The sequence below is a fragment of the Sprattus sprattus genome, assembly GCF_963457725.1.
Source record: "Sprattus sprattus genome assembly, chromosome: 8".
NCBI lineage: Eukaryota > Metazoa > Chordata > Actinopteri > Clupeiformes > Clupeidae > Sprattus > Sprattus sprattus.
This window is the reverse complement of record NC_137927.1, coordinates 21,158,134-21,180,871: the sequence shown is the minus strand read 5'-3', so window position 1 is coordinate 21,180,871 and position 22,738 is coordinate 21,158,134. Positions and strand designations below refer to the sequence as shown.

The 22,738-nt window shown below is 46.0% G+C and overlaps 4 protein-coding genes across 4 annotated transcripts in view; 3 read left to right on the top strand and 1 right to left on the bottom strand.

The window, feature by feature from the left end:
• The first annotated feature begins 1,084 nt into the window (after nucleotides 1–1,084).
• clint1a (clathrin interactor 1a) lies at nucleotides 1,085–13,309 on the top strand. The gene is made up of 12 exons (XM_080843828.1): nucleotides 1,085–1,227; nucleotides 4,012–4,116; nucleotides 4,399–4,495; nucleotides 4,635–4,743; nucleotides 5,526–5,690; nucleotides 7,102–7,273; nucleotides 7,725–7,950; nucleotides 8,619–8,709; nucleotides 9,244–9,300; nucleotides 9,422–9,672; nucleotides 10,014–10,200; nucleotides 11,895–13,309. The coding sequence occupies exons 1-12, from the start codon at nucleotides 1,187–1,189 to the stop codon at nucleotides 12,188–12,190; spliced, it is 1,797 nt and encodes a 598-aa protein (XP_080699954.1). The 5' UTR covers nucleotides 1,085–1,186; the 3' UTR covers nucleotides 12,191–13,309.
• A 959-nt stretch (nucleotides 13,310–14,268) lies between these two features.
• Nucleotides 14,269–16,183, bottom strand: lsm11 (LSM11, U7 small nuclear RNA associated; the record flags this gene model as incomplete). The annotated part of the gene is made up of 4 exons (XM_080843971.1): nucleotides 14,269–14,571; nucleotides 14,891–14,974; nucleotides 15,154–15,293; nucleotides 15,676–16,183. 4 exons carry the CDS (start codon nucleotides 16,181–16,183, stop codon nucleotides 14,269–14,271), a joined length of 1,035 nt encoding a protein of 344 aa, XP_080700097.1.
• Nucleotides 16,184–16,700: 517 nt separating this feature from the next.
• Nucleotides 16,701–20,332, top strand: thg1l (tRNA-histidine guanylyltransferase 1-like). The gene is made up of 7 exons (XM_080843954.1): nucleotides 16,701–16,881; nucleotides 17,055–17,240; nucleotides 17,607–17,783; nucleotides 18,133–18,302; nucleotides 18,998–19,086; nucleotides 19,338–19,445; nucleotides 19,527–20,332. The coding sequence occupies exons 2-7, from the start codon at nucleotides 17,062–17,064 to the stop codon at nucleotides 19,680–19,682; spliced, it is 879 nt and encodes a 292-aa protein (XP_080700080.1). The 5' UTR covers nucleotides 16,701–16,881; nucleotides 17,055–17,061; the 3' UTR covers nucleotides 19,683–20,332.
• A 1,739-nt stretch (nucleotides 20,333–22,071) lies between these two features.
• The window catches only part of LOC308369189 (disintegrin and metalloproteinase domain-containing protein 19-like), a gene marked incomplete at both ends in the record, with an annotated part of 17,580 nt that continues 16,913 nt past the window's right edge, over nucleotides 22,072–22,738 (top strand). Inside the window, 2 exons of the mRNA XM_080843532.1 lie at nucleotides 22,072–22,087; nucleotides 22,555–22,655. Coding sequence (XP_080699658.1) covers nucleotides 22,072–22,087; nucleotides 22,555–22,655 — 117 coding nt within the window. The remainder of the gene's footprint in view (nucleotides 22,088–22,554; nucleotides 22,656–22,738) is intronic.

Sequence of the window (22,738 nt, the reverse complement as noted above, 5' to 3'; positions counted from 1 at the left end):
AGTGATTACATAGTTTACTTCAGGTTTGTACTAGACATATGTGGTTGTGGTACACCCAGTTTTAAGGAATTTTGGGTTCTACATCGGAATTCGAGGGCACACCTGTTCTGTGTTAATCTAGAGGGCATACCATATTCATACCATAGTCTTGTGGGGTAGTAAGTGTGTGTGTGTGTGTGTGTGTGCGATGTATGTGTTTATGTGACTGAAAGGTAAGGTTAGTTAATGTAAAGAGTAAAAAACTATAACAATGAATAAACAGGTAACAGGTATAATTTATAAACAATAAATTGTCAGTTTATTTTAAAGTAACACTTAAAATTAATATTCTCATCTGAATGTATTTTATAAATATAGCCTATTATTGATGACAGGCCTACAAAAATGACCCGTTCACAAATCTGACCTGTAGGGTTTTGTGCTTTATAGTTACCCATATACATTAATAGTTTTACTGTTGACTGGGCATGAGAGAGCATTTAAGAATTTCAAACACAGACACACCTTTCCAGTCTTCAAACAGATGTTCCCTACCATCATACCTTTTCCACTGGTATGCTGGAAAGGTGTGTGTGTAGATAAATAGCTGAAGCTGCGTAGGGAGTGGCCCATGGTAGAGGGTGCAGCTGACTAACCAGACCGGGTGGTCGACCGTTTGTTCGGTACATTTCCCGCGGCAGTAGGCAAATTATATAATACAAAAGCCTTCCATGACAAAAGTCTTTCTAAGATTAATTTAATTTGGTCAAATATGAAATATTTCCTCCGCTGCTCTAACCCAAAATTAGGGATAGCTTGGCCTACTACACCTGCAGTGAATAAATCTCCCGGCAGCGAGACAGGTGTTATGAAAGTTTCTTTAAGAACAAAGGTGTAGTTTCAATTCAGCAGCGCTACCTGGATCACACACATTACCATCTGCATGCTAGTTCCGCATTCATTTTAGCAGACGGAAAGACTACATATCCTACATTGCTTTTACTGTACAGCAGAGCAGTGACGTTGGCAGAACGTCTCCGTAGTAACCTGGCGGTCCAGCGACTTCGCAGCTGCTCGGAGTAGGGAGAGGTGGCCAGTTCGACGAGTTCAAGGTTTCTTCTGTGTGACAGCCTGCCTGCTTCAGTCAGCGGATTGAACGGGCGAGAGCCAGTTCTTGTGGCGGAAAGCCTCTCTTAACGAAGCCAAAATGTTGAATATGTGGAAAGTTAGGGAGTTGGTCGATAAAGCGTGAGTACCGCAGCGTATAATGCGCTGAATTACTTCATGTTTTTTGGAGGGGGGGATCTGAAGTTTGTACCTGTTTGAGAAAGACACGTACCCAGTGTCTGACGTCACGTCGCTGTTCTCTGTTCAGGTGCTATGCTAAGCTAAGTGGTTAGCTGATGGAAACGAAAAAGTTTTTCCTTTCATGTAACCGTCTCATTCCCATTTAGAAGTTGCCCTGCCAAGTTGCTTAATGTAATTCCATATAAACACTGTCCTGAACTTGACCAAAGTATACAAGTTAGTTACCGTTTGTATAAATAAGCTAATAGAGAGGTAGCTAACAAGTGCTAACTTGTGACGTTTGCAAAGTATTGAAATTAGCTGGCTAGCTCTCCATGTACCTACTTGTCATAACAAACTTTACATGGAGTAAGTTTTCTTACGCTCTATACGCTGGTTAGCGAGATATTTGTTATAGCGAGTTGTATGTATACTTTTAAGTCAAGATATGTTTTCCAATTCGGTTAAGCTACAATTCTTTCCGCAGCAGGCCGATAGTGCTGTGATGTTAACAAGCTACAGTAAATTAGCTAGCTGGAGCTGCCAGATTGGCCCGTTAGGTCAATGACATGTCATCTGGCATGTTGCTGTGGCCACTTTATCGAGACTGGTCGGGCCGGTCCGGTTGGCTGGTAAATTAGACAGTTTAGAAACTCTCTCAACAGAGAGTTTTTACGCGGCCGTGCTCGTAAATATTGTACTGAGGCTTATCTTTACCCGTCATTTGTCAACCGACTCGTTAGCTTACTTCCGGGTGATCGTAGTTGCTGTCCAGCGGTTTCTATTATCATAAGAAAAGAGCATTTGACGCTGAGGCGCGTGGAGATTAGTTAAGCACTTTAGTGCGGTAAGTAGACAAGACTGGGCACGAGCGCTCTTAAACGTATGAACTGAAGCTCTTAGTTTCGTACTCTTCGGTCACCATCAGGTTAAACTCATTCATCTGACTTCCGCGTTGTAGTGAACAGTTGTGTCACAAACTAGTTAGCAAAACCACCTGTGTGTGTGTGTGTGTCTGTGTGTGCGATTTTGGTAGTTATCAATATCACCTGTTTGTGTACATGTGTGTGTTTGTGTAAAGTCGGAAGGATGGTATTGTATCTGTGCAGTTAGAACCAAGATGGCACCATCACTGAGAGAACAATCACACTAGAAGTGTTTGTGTGTGTGCGTGTAGTCGAGGATTTGTTTTGAAATCAGGACATCCGTTTTACTGAGCTATCTGATTACTGTCAGATGATGAAACGCACACTAAGTACAAGTAGACTCACTCCTCTTACATTGGCATACTCATGCCCACACTTACATTCATGCACATACATGTCCAAACACAAGCACATGCATACACAAACCTTGTGCATCTTTACATCCAGATGTGCTGTCTCAAACACAAAATACTGACCGACTTTCACTTTGGGGTGTACACACACACACATTCTCTCTCACACACACTAACACTCACACTCCCACATCCTTTCCCAACACATTGTAAAAGTATTCTAAAGGTGTCAGGGGGAATCTGTCTGTAGGCCTGAAGAATGAAAAGTAAATCTGTGATTTATTCTCTGCATTAGTTAACCTAAACCCAGACCACAACACCTGCAAAGAGTCAACCAGCCACACACACACACACACACACACACACACACACACACACACACACACCTGAATGACCTGTGCTCTCAAAGGAGCGATCACTGCTAGTTACACACACACACACACACACACACACACACACACACACACACAAAATATATGTGACGCATGTCAATCAAACCTGTCATTCAAAAACAACCACTCACACTTTTCTTTCACTGACCCCTTCACACAGATTCTCTCTTCTTTATTCACACACAGCATATACATACACTATCCCTCCCTCTCTCTCTCTCTGACACACACACACACACACACAGCACATACACACACACACTCTCCCTCCCACTCTCACACACACACAGCACATACACACACTCTCCCTCCCTCTCTCACACACATACACAGCAAATATTACACACACTCTCCCTCCCTCTCTCACACACACACAGCACATACACACACTCTCCCTCCCTCTCTCACACACATACACAGCAAATATTACACACACTCTCCCATCCTCTCTCACACACACACACACACAGCACATACACACACTCTCCCTCCCTCCCTCTCTCACACACACTGAGTCTGCTCCACCTATTGTCTGTATTGTGTTTTTGCTTTTGTCACCACTGTCCTTTCTCTGACAAACTGGTTTCACTCTCATCCCTGTGTGTGCATGCACAAAGCACTGAGAATATGTGTGTGAGCTTGGCTTGTTTGTGCACATCGTTGTGTGTGTTAATGCCCTGTGTGTGTGTGATGATAGTGATATGTAATAGTGCAAGTGTTTATGTAATGTTAATCAGGTTTGTTGTGTGTGTGTATTTCTATGACGTGTGTGTGTGTAGGAGAGGGAGAGTGAAAGTTGAAATGGCATAAAGATTTACCCATCCTAGTTTTACTAATAATGGTGTGTGATGTTAAAGGCGTCTGAGTGTGTGCGATTTTAATGCTGTGTGTGATGTAAATACTATGTGGAGTGTGTGTCAATTCTTTGCATGTGAGAGAGATAGAGATGTTAATGCTGTGTGTTTTAATTTTGTGTACGTGTGTGTTTTAATTGTGTGTGTGTGTGTGGTTTTTATTGTGTGTGTGTGTGTGTGTGTGTGTGATTAAATTGTGTGTGTGTGTGGGTGTTCCCAGGACTAACGTAGTGATGAACTACTCTGAGATCGAGTCAAAGGTGCGAGAGGCCACTAATGACGAAGCCTGGGGACCTTCTGGACAGCTGATGGGAGAGCTTGCCAGGTGAGTGTGTGTGTGTGTGTGTGTGTGTGTGTGTGTGTGTGTGTGCGGGCACGTGCAAGCAAGCGCGTGCAAGCGTGGCACAGTGAGAGTGAGGGAGTGTGTGTGTGTACATATCAACATTTTATTTCTCAATAAAGTTATGATGGTGTCCGTGTGGGGGGTGATGGTGTTAGTGTGTGTGCAGGAATAACCATGTGTGTTAAGTTGTAAGCAGATGACTGTTTGTGAATGTGTGTACATAACAGTGTGTGTGTGTGTGTGTGTGTGTGTTTAACCCCTCAGAGCTACCTTTATGTATGAGCAGTTTCCTGAAGTGATGAACATGCTCTGGAACAGAATGCTCAAAGAAAACAAGAAGAACTGGAGAAGAGTCTACAAGGTGTGTGTGTGTGTGTGTGTGTGTGAGAGAGAGAGAAAGTTGCATCTAAGACTGATTTCTAATGTGTGATTTGTAATCTATTGACTGATGATCTGATATGTCATGATTGGTGTTCACTGATTTCTTTTTGTGTGTGTAGTCCTTGTTGCTGTTCTCCTACCTGATTAGAAACGGTTCGGAGCGGGTGGTGACCAGTGGCAGAGAACACCTGTACGACCTACGCTCTATAGAGAGCTATCACTGCATAGGTACACACACACACACACCTGTACGACCTGCGCTCTATACAGAGCTATCACTGCATTGGTACATACACACACACACACACGTACACACACACCTGTACGACCTGTGCTTTATAGAGAGCTATCACTTCATAGGCACACACACACACACACACACACACACACACACCTGTACGACCTGCGCTCTATAGAGAGCTGTCACTGCATAGGTACACACACACACACACACACACACACACACACACCTACACGATCGGTGCTCTATAAAAAGCTGCATAGGTAGTACACACACCTGTACGACCTGCGCTCTACAGCGAGTTATCACTGCATAGGCAAACACACACACACACACACACACACAAACACACCTCTGTATGACCTGTGCTCTATTGAGAGCTATCACTGCATAGATACACACACACACACACAGACACCTGTACGACCTACGCTCTATAAAGAGCTATCACTGCATAGGTACACACACACACAAACATTGTCACGGCTCTGTCTAGGGTCAGGAGTGTGAACAAAATGCCGGCGAAACCACGGCAAGACAAAAAACAGTAAATTTACGGTATTGATTCTACACATAAGATATGGAAAGTGGAGGGAAAAGAGAGAAAATAATATTACATCCACACACAAAACAAAAGAAAACGTTGGTCTCATGCCATCATCTGAGACTCTGACTCGAACTAGTGTGTTAATCTGTGTGTGTGTGTGTGTGTGTGTCTGTGTGTGTGTCTGTGTGTGTCTGTGTGTGTCTGTGTGTGTCTGTGGGGCAGATGAGAGCGGTAAGGACCAGGGCATTAACGTTCGTCAGAAGGTGAAGGAGCTGATCGAGCTGGTTCAGGATGATGAACGTCTGCGAGAGGAGAGAAAGAAAGCCAAGAAGAACAAAGACAAGTACATCGGAGTGTCATCAGACAGCTCGGGAGGGTTCAGATACTGTGAGTACATGCATACACACACACACATGCATGCACGCATGCACGCACGCACGCACGTACGCACGCACGCATGCACGCACGCACGCACGCACGCATGCACGCATGCACGCACGCACGCATGCATTCAGTTGCCTAATCTCATCTCGGAGTTCCCCCACTTATGGAAAGTCCCAATAATGGCCTCCTACAGTCCTCTCCAGATTTACTGGCTCAGATGAGTGACCCTTAACCTTTTGGTGAACTAGCTTAATCTCACACTGAAAAAAAAATACTAATTAAAGTAAATCTATTCTCTAAAGTCCCTGATCAACAAATAATTATTTAAAACCAAATCACATGTGCCATAATGCACCCCTAAATTCTTAAAAACAAAGTCATAATGTAACTCTTAAGCAGTATTCTAAACCTGCTTCGCGTCGTGCCTAACAACTCCCCTTACCTGTTCTAAAATCAGCGCAAAGCACGGCCTCTTGGGGCTTATTGCTTAATTCCATGACTTTCTGGTTCACTGGGGTATAGATATGATGTGACACAGAGGCCAAACTCACAAATATATACACCCATCTGTATACACAGAACACATAAGGGAAGAGTGTGTTGGCTGTCATAAGTCAGGGAATGGCTATAAAAAATACTACTTGACCCTCATAAGCCATAGCATAGAAGTTACATTTCAGTTACAGGAAGGTAGAATACACAATTTAACATAATAGGTGTGTCTGGGGGTCGAGTTCAAGGTTTAAGGTGGGGCGTGAAAGAAGGGGAACAGTATGGGTTCCCGTTTGTGTGGCGTGAATGTGATGCATCCTTGTGGGGGAGGAATTCACATGAGTTGCAACGACTTACAAAGGATCCAAAGCGTATGTCTAGATCAGCACAGACATGGTTTACTGAGCCTCTTCCATGGCCATCTCAGCCCCCTGACCTAAACCCCAAACCCTATGGGCTGGGCTGAAAAGGAGGGAGCACAGGAGAGGAGGGAGGAGGAGCACAAAAGAGGAGGGAGGAGGAGCACAGGAGAGGAGGGAGGAGGAGCACAGGAGAGGAGGGAGGAGGAGCACAGGAGAGGAGGGAGGAGGAGCACAGGACAGGAGGGAGGAGGAGCACAGGAGAGGAGGGAGGAGGAGAGGAGGAACACAGGAGAGGAGGGAGGAGGAGCACAGGAGAGGAGGAGCACAGGACAGACAGGAGGAGGAGCACAGGAGGAGCACATGAGACCAGGGACCCTGGACCATTTGTAGGGATTCTTTTAAAAAGGAGTTGGCTCAAATTCCCTGCTTTGTATTCTCTAACTATTATTTCCCGTAAAGTGTGTGCGTGTGCGTGCGTGTGTGTGTGTCTGTGTTTATGTCTATATGTGTGTATTAATGTCTGTATGTGTGTGTGTGTGTGTGTGTGTGTGTGTGTGTAGCTGATGAGAGTGAAGGTAAGGGGCGCCGCTGGGACTCGGACTGGGAGCAGAAGGGGGCGTTCCCCTTCAGTGAGAAGGTGGGCGAGATCAGCGGACGCATAGGCAGCAGCATCGAGGACACCATCAGGAGCTTCCGCACCAAGCCCAGAGACGACTCTCCAGACAGGCTGAGGTAGAACACACACACACACACACACACACACACACACACACACACACACACACTAATACACACCATCAGGAGCTTCCGCACCAAGCCCAGAGACGACTCTCCAGACAGGCTGAGGTAGAACACACACACACACCCACACACCCTAGGTAAAACCTTCCAAGCAACACAGGCGTGAGACACAAACCCATCAGGATGAAAGTGGTGTGTGTGTGTGTGTGTGTGTGTGTGTGTGTGTGTGTGTGTGTGTGTGTGTGTGTGTGTGTGTGTGTGTGTGTGTGTGTGTGTGGTACAGTTTGCGAATTACATATTGTGTGTTTGTGTTGATGCATGGTACAGTGTGTGAATGATATATTGTGTGTGTGTGTTGATAAATGTGGATAAACGAGTGAAGGCATGATCTCTGGTGTGTGTGTTGATAAATGAGTAAAGGCATGATCTCTGTTACTCTCAGTGACACAGAGGAGGAGAGGGGGCGTGGCCAGCAGAATGGCCAGGCCAGCAGGGGGGAGTTTAAGGACGAGGAGGATACCGTTACGACCAAGAGTGTGCAGATCGTCCAGGCAACTGAAACTACGGCAACACGCAAGCGAGGGGGCGTGCCCTCCAAGAAAGTTGACCTGGGGGCGGCGGCCTGCTACACCGGAGACTTAAGCCCCACCCACTCCACTAGCACCAAGGTGATGCACAGGAGACACAAACACACACTCTCACACACACACACACACACACACTCACACACACACACACACACACACTCACACTCACACACTCACACTCACACTCACACTCACACTCACACTCACACTCACACTCACACTCACACTCACACTCTCACACACACTCCACTAGCACCAAGGTAATGCACAGGAGACACACACTAACACTCACACACACTTACACACTAGGGGTTACACAGAGTACTCAAGTTCATTAACATCAAGTGCTCATTAATAAGCTGAAGCTAGTGTAAGAACTGAAAATGTATACTTATAAATATTTTTCATTGTTAGTATTGACTACATTAACCCACTGTGTTGAGGGAAATTTCCATCTTGGCCTACTGTAGAATGTTGGTAAATAACATTAAGGCACGAAGACGCAACACTGTCATAAGATCAGAACATAACCATGTATTCAATATGATGCAGCAAAGGCCAGGGGTTTTCATGTACTGATGATGATGATTGAGTGTTTATAGTACTGGTGTCATCCATACTTACAATTGGTGAGGTAAGACCAAGAGACACACACACACACACACACACACGGTTTTAAACTGCATTGAAAAAACTTCCCTCAGTCCTCCAGCACTCTCATACCCATATCCCACAATGCACCTCTACAGACACCAGAGGCCCCCAGTCAGTCAGGACACGGCCTTGTGGACCTGCTTACGGTGGAGGCCACGCCCAGCCAGCCAGCACCAGCCAGTACAGGTAAAACACACACACACACACACACACATCTGCACACACTTCTTAAGGTAAAACACACACACACACAAATCTGCACACACCTCTTTAGGTAACACACACACACACACACACACACACATCTGCGCAAACTTCTTTAGGTAAAACACACACACCTGCACATACTTCTTTAAGTTACACACACACACCAACCTGCACACCGTTCTTTAGGTAAAACACACACACCCGCACTCCCTTCTTTAGGTAAAACACGCCTGCACACACTTCTTTAGGTAAGCTTTAAGTACGCACGGTCTTCTTGTCTGTACACCAAATCTTAATCTGTGTGTGTGTGTGTGTGTGTGTGTGTGTGTGTGTGTGTGTGTGTGTGTGTGTGTGTGTGTGTGTGTGTGTGTGTGTGTGTGTGTGTGTGTGTGTGTGTGTGTGTGTGTGTGTGTGTGTGTGTGTGTGTGTGTGTGTGTGTGTGTGTGTGTGTGTGTGTGTGTGTGTGTGTGTGTGTGTGTGTGTGTGTGCGTGCGTGCGTGCGCGTGTGCGCAGATCTGTTTGCAGACTTCTCTTCGGGTGCAGCCACTGCAGGTCTCTCTTCAGCATCTGGTAAAGCTCTGCCAACACACACACTGTCATACGTAAACACATACATACAGAACATTTACAATACATACTGTGTGTGTGTGTGTGTGTGTGTGTGTGTGTGTGTGTGTGTGTGTGTCTATAGTTCCTTCCAGTGATTTCGGAGAGTGGAACGCTTTCCCTGATGGAGCCCCTCCCGCTCAAGCCCCTCCCACATCAGTAGTGGACCTCTTTGGCTCCGCCCTAACGCCCTCTGACCCTGTGACCTCAGCGCCGGCCTCCTCTGACCTGTTTGACCTCTTCGGCCCCGCCCAGACCACCTCAGTCTCCGCTTCCCAGAGCATCAGCTTCAACATGCCAACACACTCCAGCAACCTGCCACAGTCTCAATCACAGGTGCTCACATCTACACACACACACACACACACACACCTACACACACATACACCACCACAAACACACACCTACACACACATACACCACCACACACACACATACGTACACACACATACACACACACACACACAAACACACATACACACATGCATACATACGTACACATACACACATACACATACACACACACACACATACACATGACTGTGTAGTCACACTACAAACACACATACTGCCCCTGTGGCACACATCTACACACACATTTTCACTAATTTTCACAAATTTTCCTGTGTTTGTGTGTGTGTGCGTGTGCGTGTGCGTGTGCGTGTGCGCGTGTGTAGCCCCTGAGTCTGGGTGATCCTCTTGTCCCTCAGGCAATGGGGCAGAAGGCAGGTCTTTTTCAGAGTCCTAAAGCTGGTGGAGTTCCCGCCACATGGTCTGATTCCAACATCAACATCAGCCTGGACCTGCTCTCCCCACAGTCAGTCAAGCCCCAGCAGCCCACACTCAACATGATGCAGCAGCAAGGTACGTACACACACACACACACACACACACACATTCTCACACTTAACATGATACAGCAGCAAGGTACACACACACACACACACACACATTCTCACACTCAACATGAAGCAGCAGCAAGGTACACACATTCTCACACTCAACATGATGCAGCAGCAAGGTATACACACACACACACACACACAAACACACACACACAAACACACACACACACACACACACACACACACACACATTCTCACACTTAACATGATGCAGCAGCAAGGTACACACACACACACACACATTCTCACACTCAACATGATGCAGCAGCAAGGTACACACACACACTAGAGCATTGATCGGGCCGAATTTTTCTGTCCGAGCCCGGCCTGGCCCGACAGCCATTACAATATTTTTTTTCTAAATCCGAACCGAGCCCGACGGAAACAATTTCTCAACTAATTTACGTACGTTTTTTATGAATAGCCTGGCTTTTTTAAACTGGGGCATCAACAGTTAAATGCTCTCTCACACAAACAAGCGCTGTTAAACGCACAAGCGTGCACAATAAGGCCAATACGCATATTCAAATTAAATGAATCACATTGCAAGAACGTTTAGTAAAATGGTGCGGCTCCTTGAAGAGGAGCACGTACAGGGAGGGAAACGGTGACGCATAGTTTGGATGTAGCAACGAACATTTATGTGCTATAGCAGTGTTAACCAGTATGTGAGTAACGTGAATTTTATTAAAGCATAGCGTGTGTAATGTGTAGCTATTTCATTCCGTTTGTTAACCTTTCCTGCTGTCTGTATTTACTAACTAGCAGCATACGTAAAGGAAAGGGAATTAACCCCCCAGTTAAAAACATGTAATCTACTTCGGCCATGGAGCATTTTACCTCCCTGCAATCTCCAACTACGTTCAGAGACAGACAGCAGGAAAGGTTAACAAACGGAATAAAATAGCTAGCTAAACATTACACACGCTATGCTTTAATAAAACTCACGTTTTATGTTACACCAATGGAGGCACATCAGACAAGTCTTACCATTGAAGATCTTTTTGCACGCCGACGTTCTATCTACATCCAACGAAACTATCTACATCCAACCATCAAGGTTTAATCCATGTTGTTGTGGAGAACGAGAGTTGCATCAATCATATTTCATTGAAACTTCACATTTCTTACATTGGACATATCCAACAGCCTAATTAGCATCTGCATCGTCTACTAAGCAGAAATATCTCCATACAGTAGATTTCCCTTCGTTTAGTATCATTTTAAACTCTCCAGATGACAGTTTCTCTTTAACTTTCTCCATTTTGCCACCTGTAATCGTGTTGTCACGGCCATAAACAAATTCCCACCACGGGAAGAAGGCTGTTATCCTAAAATGCGACCTAAATGTGATTTATTTTATTCTCTATTAACGAACTTCTGCATCATGTGAAGCAGACAGTTGACCGGGCTCGGGTCGGGTATCCATCCTCTAACACACACTCACACACACACAAACACACACTCACAAACACACACTCACGCTAATATACACTCACGCTAGAACACACACTAACTCTAAAACACACATGAAGTAGAACACACTCACACTAACAAACATTTTCACACACTTGTAATGCACACACTTGTAATGTGCACTTACACACTTGTTTTGGAGTCGTATCTGAAGAATGTTCTGCTTCTGACCCACAGGTGTGCAGCAGGCCCCGGTTGGCATGGTAACACAGGGCTTTGCGGGCATGAGTCTGGGCATGCAGAGTGGCACCCCCATCCGGGCGCTTGGCAACCCCATGATGCCTGGAGGCGGTGTTGCCATGGGAATGCCCAACATGGGCATGCCTCTGAGCCAGGGCATGATGGGAATGAACATGAACATGGGGATGCCTGGCAACATGGGGATGGGGTTACCTGGCCACATGGGGATGGGCATGAGTACTACGTCAGCAGCCAAACCAGACGCCTTCGCCGATTTCGCCAACTTCAAATGAAACCAGAAGAGCGTGTGTGTGTGTGTGTGTGTGTGTGTATGATGAGGCCTTATGTGTGTTTGTGTTAACTGTAAACCCATAGGGAGGTGTGTCTGTGTGAGAGAGAGACAGCGATGGAGAGTACTTGAAAATGAGTGAAACACAGCCAGCTGTTTAATCATGTACAGAGCTGAATCTATAAACCTGTTCAGAAACTGCCACACACACAGACAAACGCACACAAAGCAGAGTTGTGTGTGTGTGTGTGTGTGTGTGTGTGTCTGTGCGTGCATGCATGCATAATGAAGTAATAGTAGTCATTTTAATGATGATGTGATTTAAGGATGCAGATAAATTAGCAAACTTCAGAGAATCTCAATCATGAAGCCCAACCCCTTTTCCACTTGAGTGTGTGTGTGTGCCCGTGCACGCAAGAGAGAGAGAGGCCTTTAGATTGTGTGTTGATCTGGTCTGGTTATAATTGGTAAGAGCAAAGAGACATGGGGTGTTTCTCAAAGTCAAGGATGCTTCCTTGGCAGGAAAGGCTCTGGCAAGGACTGGAGGATAACCCGACTGCACCCTTGAAGAACAGACTGTCTTTGGTAGAACTCGAAGGATCCTAGACCTTGGAACAGGCCTTTGGCAGGATTCAATGACGTAGCATCCTTGATCCTTCCTGGACTTTGAGACATACCCATGATCTTCAAAAGAAGATGAGCAGGCTGATGGAGAAAGAGAAGAGGCTGATGAAGAGAGGGAGAGAAGGAGGAGTGAGAGGGAGCTTCTTACCCACATGTGGCCTTCAAATGTGTTTTATTTTTTTAACAAGAAAAGTGAGTTTCCATCCTGTGTGTATGCATGACCTATCTTTTTTATAAAGTTTTATTCTGTGTGTGTGTGTGAGAGTGAGAGCGCGCGTTCAGAGAGCCTTCCACTGCCGAATGAGAGATTGTGCGTGTGTGTGTAAGAACGTGTATGGCGTTAACGCAAGCCTTCCAGCCAATCAAGGCGTCTCGTCTAATCGACCAAATTCCGCTCTTCTGGGCCTTGCCCAAGTTGTAGCCATGGTTACTGAGAACACTAGATCCTTATGCAAATTTGAAGCAAGAAACAAAATCTCCATGGTAACCACGTGGAACAGCTGATTGTATCTAATCATTTCTTTATGACATTAAAGAACTCAACTAAAGCTGACTGATTTTGTGTGTGCGAGTCTGTGAGCATGCGTGTTTGAGAGGCTGGTAAGTCAGAGCTCCACTGTGTTTGGTGTGTAACGCCATGGGTAAGGTTATTTTGGCCTTTAAGTGTGTGACGCCATGGGTAAGGTCATTTTGGCCTTTAAGTGTGTGTGACGCTATGGGTGAGGTCATGTTGGCCTTAGTGTCCACCGTCCTAAATGACCAGATCAGACGGCTGGTGGGGACACCAGAGAGTGGGGACATCAGCGTGTGGAGCTGTCTCAGAGATCAAGGGGTCACGGGCCCTCTGCTGGTCAACAAGAGGAACTGCAGAGTATGGCAGCCAGGCTTAGAAATGCATCTTAACACCATAGACATACGGATCAAATCCCTCCACATTTGTCCCTTAGTTGGAACACACACGCACAAGAACATCATATCTCACATTGGACTTTTTATTCAGCAGCAGCCATCAGATATCAATATGATACACAGATCAGCTGACCAGGGTCAGAGGTCACGGAGCAGCGCTCCTGTGGGGATCGGCAAGGGGGGGTGTGTTTGCGCACCTCAGGAGGCAGTCTTCAGGGGACCAACCTTTAAAGATGTAATCCTGATAAGACAGCTGCATCATATCACACACCAGCAGACACACACATTTGCACCCAGATGTAACACATTGCACCATATCACTCACACCAGCAGGCACACACATTTGCACCCAGATGTTTGTACAGACACACACACGTTTGCACCCAGATGTATGTCACACCCAGATGTATGTACAGACACACACATTTGCCCCAGATGTATGTACAGACACACAACAGTAGACACACACATTTGCACCCAGATGTATGTACAGACACACACTTTTGCACCCAGATGTTTGTATACACACACACCCACACCAGCTCAGGCTCACGTCTTAGGGATATTTATTAGCAGGATGTTCTCTCCACGGATGAACAGCTGACTGACGTGTCGGGTACGAACTCGTCCATACACAGTTCTGCCCTTCTGTCCGTCATCCTTCACCCTTCCCCCAGAGGGGGGCTGTACTGCAGCAGCCAAAGTGTGTGTGTGTGTCCTGCTGGTAGTCTCAGCCGAGTGTGTGTGTGTCCTGCTGGTGGTCTCAGCCGAGTGTGTGTGTGTCCTGCTGGTGGTCTCAGTCTCACAGGTAGCAACGTCTTCCTTCTCCTGCAGTTTACATTTCTCAAACAGCTACAAAACAGACACATACACATTAGCACAGTCAGACACGCAACACAAGTACACAAACTACACAAACATTTTAACTTCATAAAAAAAACACTTTACTTTCAACAGGGAGATGTTGAAGTCAGTGTGTGTGTGAATCTTACCCTTGTATCAGTTTGAGCTTTCTTGTGGTAGAGTATGTGTGTGTCTTACCCTTGTGACAGTTAGAGCTTTCTCGTGGTAGAGTGTGTGTGTGTGTGTCTTACCCTTGTGACAGTTAGAGCTTTCTCATGGTAGAGTGTGTGTGTGTGTGTGTGTGTGTGTGTGTGTGTGTGTGTCTTACCCTTGTGACAGTTAGAGCTTTCTCGTGGTAGAGTGCTTCTCCAAGCAAAGGCTCCCTGTACGTCTCATCCACATCCACCATGGCCTGAACACACACACACACACACACACACACACACACACACACACACACACACACACACACACACACACACACACACACACACACACACACACACACACACACACACACACACACACAGTGAGACAGGTGTTTGCCGTACCAGAGAGGCTTATGGGTATTGATTGATTGAGGGTGTTTACCAGGTTCCAGAACTTGTCAAAGGCGACGACGAAGCCAACACAAACCCCTCGCAGGCCTTTGAAGCTGCGCACGTGAACTTTGACACGGATGTGCTCCTGTACACACCGATTCAGCGTACCAAGAGGACTGCCAGCCAGCACTGTCACAATCACACACAATAGCATTAACACACAAATTCACGAAAACGTGTACGCGCCATTAAAGGCTTACAACCATTAAATCTCACACACACTGAATAGTAGCATTAACACACACACTCTCAATTATAGCATTAACACACACAATATAATTAACACACGAACTCACACAACTCCACAGGCTGACACACCATTAATCCACAAGAACTTACACGCCACACAAGTACAAACACAAACACTCCCGTAGACAACCTGGCAGCACAGATGACAGACATGCAACAGTCCGACACTCTCTCACACACACACACACACACACACACACACACACACACACACACACACATAAAGGATAACTTTTAGAGAAGAGAAGCGCTGCTCACGCACGTGGCATTCTTGTTAGCACATTTTTCGGAGCTTTCTGTCGACGCCCGGGCCTCCGAGTCCCGCTCGTGCCCTCTTCCGCGTCTTCACTGGCCGGATTCTTCACCATCAGCTCTTTGAGCCGCGCGATCCTCTCCGGGTCCGCTACGCCTTTCTGCGCCGCGCGCTGCTTCTTTGCCACATTCTCTGGCTTCGCGCGCCCACGGCCGCCCTTCAAGAAGCTCTCGTACTCCGCTACATTATTAAAACTCCTGATGTTCGGGAATGGCAGCGGTACCACTGGCGAGTACAGCGCCAGCATTGGGTCAAACTGATCCGAGCTAACGTCCAGTCTAGAGTCATCCTGCTCTTTAAGTTCTCCATCTTTTACGCCATCTCCTCTGTCTCCGCGCCCCCCCTCTCCTGTCTCCCTACTCTTTCTCCAGTCAACCTCGGCACTCTCAGCCGTCCCTCCTCCAGGTTTACTTTCTCTGCTAATTTCACTCCTCAACTTTCGCTCTTGTTCCTCCATGTTTGAATGAACCGCAAGCAGGGTTGCAAGGAATTGTGGGTTTGGGAGTCCTCCACTGTTATTCTTCCCCACTTTTCTAAGGAAATCGTGTATGTTGGATTTGCATCCAGATATTAGTCCATATATGATCAGCTTGTGTTACACAATTCTCCTACGGGGTGCGCAATGTGTGTTCAATAAGATCCTCTGTTATTTTAGTTAATGTTGCCTACGGTCGACGTCTGCAGCCCAGGCATTTCACCACTAGAGGGAGATGCCTAACCTTTTGTAGCATAGAAAAACTATTTATTGCTGTCATGTTTTTTGAAATTCTGAATACGAAATCCTGATTTTCTTATAAAATCTTGATGTTGTCAACGTTTTGTTGCACAACTGCTACAGTTCACGTTAAAGTGTTTTGCTTTGCTGCACTGTGAGCGGAACTTTCGATTCTGTTCGTGAATCCTGGAAGGACATATTTACATGCTGGACAAGTGCGTGTTAGATGTTCCTCATTGGTCGTCACGATTGTCGTGAGTGCTCACACAGCTAAGCGTTTCTACAGTCGGTAGATGAACTAGAAGGCGGCATGAGGAAGCGCAGACTGGCCGTTACAGACAATCAAAACACACAGCGTAGCGTCCCGAGAAACGCTAGGCTGTCTAAATTGAACCGGGCACCGCATCATTAACTGTGGCGCGCACTCCTGGTCGGAGAAGGTAAGTGACGTCCTCCCCGGTCTTGACTTTGGTGACAGAGTGAGACACACGTGGGCTGAGTAGCTGGTAGAGTAAGATAAAGTGTTATATCACTTGTGTCCCTAATTAAAATTAAATATTAAACTTGATGTCATTCTGCTCCATGTCCGTTGTGTGTGTGTGTGTTCGTGCAGGAGCTGTATGCTGCTGAGAGTGGGGTGTGTGTGTAAGAAGGGTCATCGGTTTCTGCTTCGTGCGTTCTCCTGTGGCGTTGCTATGGCGAAAAGTAAGTTTGAGTATGTGCGGAACTTCGAGACGGATGACACCTGCCTCAGAAACTGCTACATTGTAGTGAGACTGGACGGGCGCAACTTCCACAAGCAAGTAACACACACACACACACACACACACACACACACACACACACACACACACACAGGCATACACACGCACATACACACGCACATTTACACACACACACACGCACATACACACACACGCACATACACCCGCGCACATACACCCGCGCACATACACACACAAGCACATACACACACAAGCACATATACACACAAGCACATACACACACGCGCACATACACAAACAAGCACATACACACGCACATACACCACACACACACACGCACAAGCACACACACACACAAGCACACACACACACACACATACTATCTATATACATTCTAATAATTCAGTCTCTCTCTACCTCTCACACACACACACACACAGGTTCTCTGAACAGCACGGGTTTGTAAAGCCCAATGACGAGCGAGCGCTGGCTCTGATGGCGAGGAGCGCTGGGTGTGTGATGGAGCAGCTGGACGATGTGTGTGTCGCGTACGGACAGAGCGACGAGTTCAGTTTCGTCTTCAAACGATCAACCAACTGGTTCAAAAGAAGAGCCAGGTATAGACACAGACACAGACACAGGGTCTGGGTTCCCTTGAGACAATTTTGAACGCGTATTTCCTGTTTGTGGATGTGCGTGCGTGCGTGCGTGTGTGTGTGTGTGTGTGTGTGTGTGTGTGTGTGTGTGTGTGTGTGTGTGTGTGTGTGTGTGTGTGTGTGTGTGCTCTGGTCTCTCTCCTTAGTAAACTCATGGCACAGGCGTGTTTCCTGTGTGTTTGTGTGTGGTGTCCACATTAATCTCATGACACTCGTGTGTTTCGTGTGTGTGTGTGTGTGTGTGTGTGTGTGTGTCTGTGTGTGTGTGTGTGTGTGTGTGTGTGTGTGTGTGTGTGGTCTCTCTCCACAGTAAACTCATGACACACGTGGCCTCCCAGTTTTCCTCCAGTTTTGTTTTCTTCTGGGGGGAGTATTTTACCCATCAGCCGCTGCTCTACCCCCCAAGCTTCGATGGACGTGTGGTGCTGTATCCTAGCAACCATAACCTAAGAGACTACCTGAGCTGGCGACAGGCTGACTGTGAGCACATTGACATCATCACATGACATCACTCCAGCCTATAACTAGCACCATGGTTTTCCAGCTGTAACCCATCAGTACATACATTAACATCAGCACCCTCACCATACATTAACATCAGTACCCTCACCATACATTAACATCAGGACCCACTCCTTACATTAATATCAGTACCCTCACCATACATTAACATCAGGACCCGCTCCTTACATTAACATCAGTACCCTCACCATACATTAACATCAGTACCCGCTCCCTACATTAACATCAGTACCCTCACCATACATTAACATCAGGACCATCCGTACCATCACCATACATTAACATCAGTACCATCACCACACATTAACATCAGTACCCTCACCATACATTAACATCAGGACCATCCGTACCATCACCATACATTAACATCAGTACCATCACCACACATTAACATCAGTACCATCACCATACATTAGCATCAGTACCCTCACCATACAAAGCCATCAGTACCAGGTTTTTTTTTTTTTTTTTTCTATCTATAGACATAGTACCAGCACTGATTAACACACACACTTCCCTGTCTATAGACATACCCACCCTGATTAACACACACTTCCCTATCTAAAGACCTATAAGTACTGTATTAATACTGTTTGTGTGTTGTATTAATACCCTTTATAATATGTCTTTTGTGTGTGTGTGTGTGTGTGTAGGTCATATTAATAACCAGTATAATACAGTCTTTTGGGCTCTGGTGCAGAAAGGAGGCTTGAGCACCACTCAAGCTGAAGAGCGACTCAAGGTACGACATTTAAATACCCTGTGCTAGACCTGTAGCCCCTAAATACCCTATGATGGCCCATTAATACCCTATGATAGCCATGTAGCCCCTAAATACACTACCCCGGTATGATGATGATTGAGTTTGTTTGTGCACGTATGGTTCATGATGATGATGGTGATGATGATAGAGTGTGTGTGTTTGTGTGTGTGCACGGAGGGTTCAGAATGTTGATGGTGATGGAGTGTGTGTGTTTGTGTGTGTTACTGCAGGGTACAGTGGCAGCAGATAAGAATGAGATTCTGTTCTCTGAATTTAACATTAACTACAACGAGGAACCCCAGCTTTACCGCAAAGGCTCTACACTCATCTGGGACACAGTAAGTGTCTGTCTGTGTCTGTGTCTGTGTCTGTGTCTGTCTGTGTGAGGCAGAAAGAGGTAACTGTTGTTTGTTTCTCAGACAGAAGAGGTCACCACTAAGAAGGTGAAACCACCCAATCAGAGTGAACGGGAAGTACATAAGACCCGCATCAGGAGGAAGATCACCACCCACCATTGTGACGTCATTGGAAACCAGTTCTGGGAGGAACATCCAGACATCTTAGAATCAGACTGATATGGAGGAACTGCTAACATAGCACAGGAGAAATCTGTTGTGTTGGGAACAATTTCAAGAACTTTCCAGAACCTTCATACACACTCACATACAAAGCCACCTGGACTGTTGCTGAGCATAAGACATGATGTTGTGCCACTCGGAACCTGGGCATGTGTCTGTGCGCACACTGCATTTCTGCTGGGTGGGATGCAGACAGCCTGCCAATTCCACTGCTTTTTCATGCATCATGTAATAAATCATCTGTCTTAAGTGTGTGTGTGTGTGTGTGTGTGTGTGTGTGTGTGTGCGCGTGCGTGTGACCACTGCCTTGACCTTTTAGACAAAAGAGCAAAAAAGAAGATGTGACAAACATTTACAAAATGACAAACGGACTACGGACCAGGCCAGACTACGGACAGAGGGCTAGAAGCCTTGATCGTCCAGCGGAAAGCTTATGGGCACCCTGTATACGTGTGCACGTGCATAAGGGGAAACCTCCATTATGAGGTGGACAAGAAGGGTGTTTGAACCCTCAAACTATTAATGAAGACACATCCTCACCTAGTGGGCCTGCTCTCTCCTTGTGTGTATCTGTGTGTGTGTTTTCTCACATGTATAAGCTATTACTGATGTATTAATCCAGGTGTGATGTATCCGATGGGTTTCAGATGTAGTCAAGGGCGTAGGTTTGGTCTCAGCATTGGTAGGGACACTGCCCGGCAGACCCCCCCACCCCCACCATAAATTGAAAAATGTAGTTGATGTTATATTTAACAGGCAAACTTTATTAGAATATATTAACATTTGTGTACTAACTTGTGGAACTTGGAACTGATTTAAACATAATAAGAATAATAAACCCTTAGTTTAAATAAAAAACTAAACGTTCTCCACATTTCTTGACATCACATGTTTTTGTTGTCCTTTTTGGATATCCCAAACATGAGTAAGACCTCATCTCAAGCCCTGATGGTCCAGCTGCTTCTTCCTCAACCTGCACTGGATTTCTTAGTTTCCTGAATGAATTTCAAAATATTGCCTTAATGAACAAAATGACCTAATGATAAGTACATGCAGTGCATTTGTTTGTTCGGAAATTAATTTGTATTTTGTAATATGTAGTAAATGGTTAAGGTTTTATGGAGCTGTGCCTACATCATCTGGATTGCAGTGCAATGAAATAATGTATTCATGAATTATATGCTACATACATTTGGGCATCCCAATTTATTGCACCTTTTTACTACCTTCAAGTATAACATGTATTCTCAAAATAGCCAGTGTGATTGATTACATTCATGGGTAAAATTGTCTAAACAGGGTAGGGTAGCTTATCCTTCTGGCTTCAACAAGACGAGATGTAATGCATGCTAAGGTTACATGCCCTACACACTAACAACTTTCAAAACATGTTTCCATTGTACAATAGGTGGCGATTTAGGGTTAGCAGCTTCGCAATGTGGGTAGTTTTCCGACTAGCACTAACAGTGACCTGGGCTTTTTGATCTATGGGTGGAAAAAAACTTCTGGCATCTCTTTTCTTTTTAGGTGGCTTTTCAGAGCACAAAAGGGTCAAAATATCAATGCTGAGACCAAACGAAATACTGATATGAGGCGTTATTATTTCCTGGCGAATTTAGTAGCTTACCGTACCTTCTAGCAGCACTCTTTCAGGATTCACGTAGTGTTTCTGACTGCCACTTCAGCCAATTAAATGACGGCATCTTGTCTCACAGGCGCATTGGAAAACTTAGAAATGTATTTCTAACTCTTCTGGGCGACGAACATTGTATTGATAATAATACGAATGAGTTTGCAAATATATTGTGCAGAATAATTTTCTCAAATTAACAAAATATTGGTAGGGACTTTTTTGTCTTTCCCAAACTTTGGTCGTGACTAGTCCCTACCAACCCTATGCAAACCTACGCCCTTGGATGTAGTGCATGCTTCTTTCTCCCGGTGTACCTCCATCCCCGCCCTCCGTAGCAGCGGGGCTGTCGTCGTTGCCAGGTGGTGGACATGGATATGCGCGTGTGGAGCAGTGAGCTCTGCCTTGTGACGTGATGAAGGGGAGGCGCCGGGATGCGAGAGGGCGAGGGATGCTTTCGCACACTCACCCTTGTCTGTTCTGCGTGTGTGGCGCTATTTCCTCGTGCATGATATCAGATGCCATTCCACCGGAAATCCCGCACGACTCTTTACATTTACACTCCACCGGTCATTAATAGTCATTCGCTGGCGTCAGGTTAATGGGTGCCCGCTCGTGCATGTCCTACGATACATTATAACTGTAGAATGCCATCCTGGTTTTATTATGAGTCTCTCAGCGCGAGCAGCGGGTGTACGGTACAGCGCATGCCTGTATTTGTTCATGTGCGGTCTTTTCTGTGAAGGGAACGCGGGGATGTCCAACAGGAACGGTAAGTCCGTCGCGCTTTATGAAGTGGCCTTAAGATTTAGATCTCTCCCGAGAGCTACAGGGAGATGTCGTTCCTGCGTCTTACTTCTGAGCCGCTGCGCATGCAGAGAGCGTCAGATTGTATCGGGGTGATGCCCGCGGAGAAACAAACATCGGACGTGTGACCGACAAAAGAGCGATGAATTAAAAAAAAAAAAAAAAACACCAATCACAAAATGAAGGGAAAATGTCAGTCCCTTCATGAAGATTGACTCCGGTAAATGGTGAAGTGATTTAGTTGACTAAAAGTGCAAGCTGTATGTGTGTTTCTCGCGGGAGGAAAGTACGCTGTGATTTGGAAGTTCGGATGTAACATGAATGAATGTGTGTGTCAAGATGTGAATGTAGATAATCAGAAGAAGTGGCAATTTTCTGTCTCTCATTCATGTGAACACTCAAACAGAGCTGCGCGCTTGTGTTTCTCCGCAGGGCCACCGGGTGGGAACAGAGCGGAGCGTGCACCGTATGAGGTGATGTTTCCGCGCTGGCTGCAGCACGTGAAAACTCACCGCTTTTCAACTGGAGAAAAGGTAAGCGCTGGAGGTAGTCGGTGACCATTGAAAACCTATTGCGTGTTGGTGTACTGAGCTTTGTGGCTGCATCATGTGGCGCT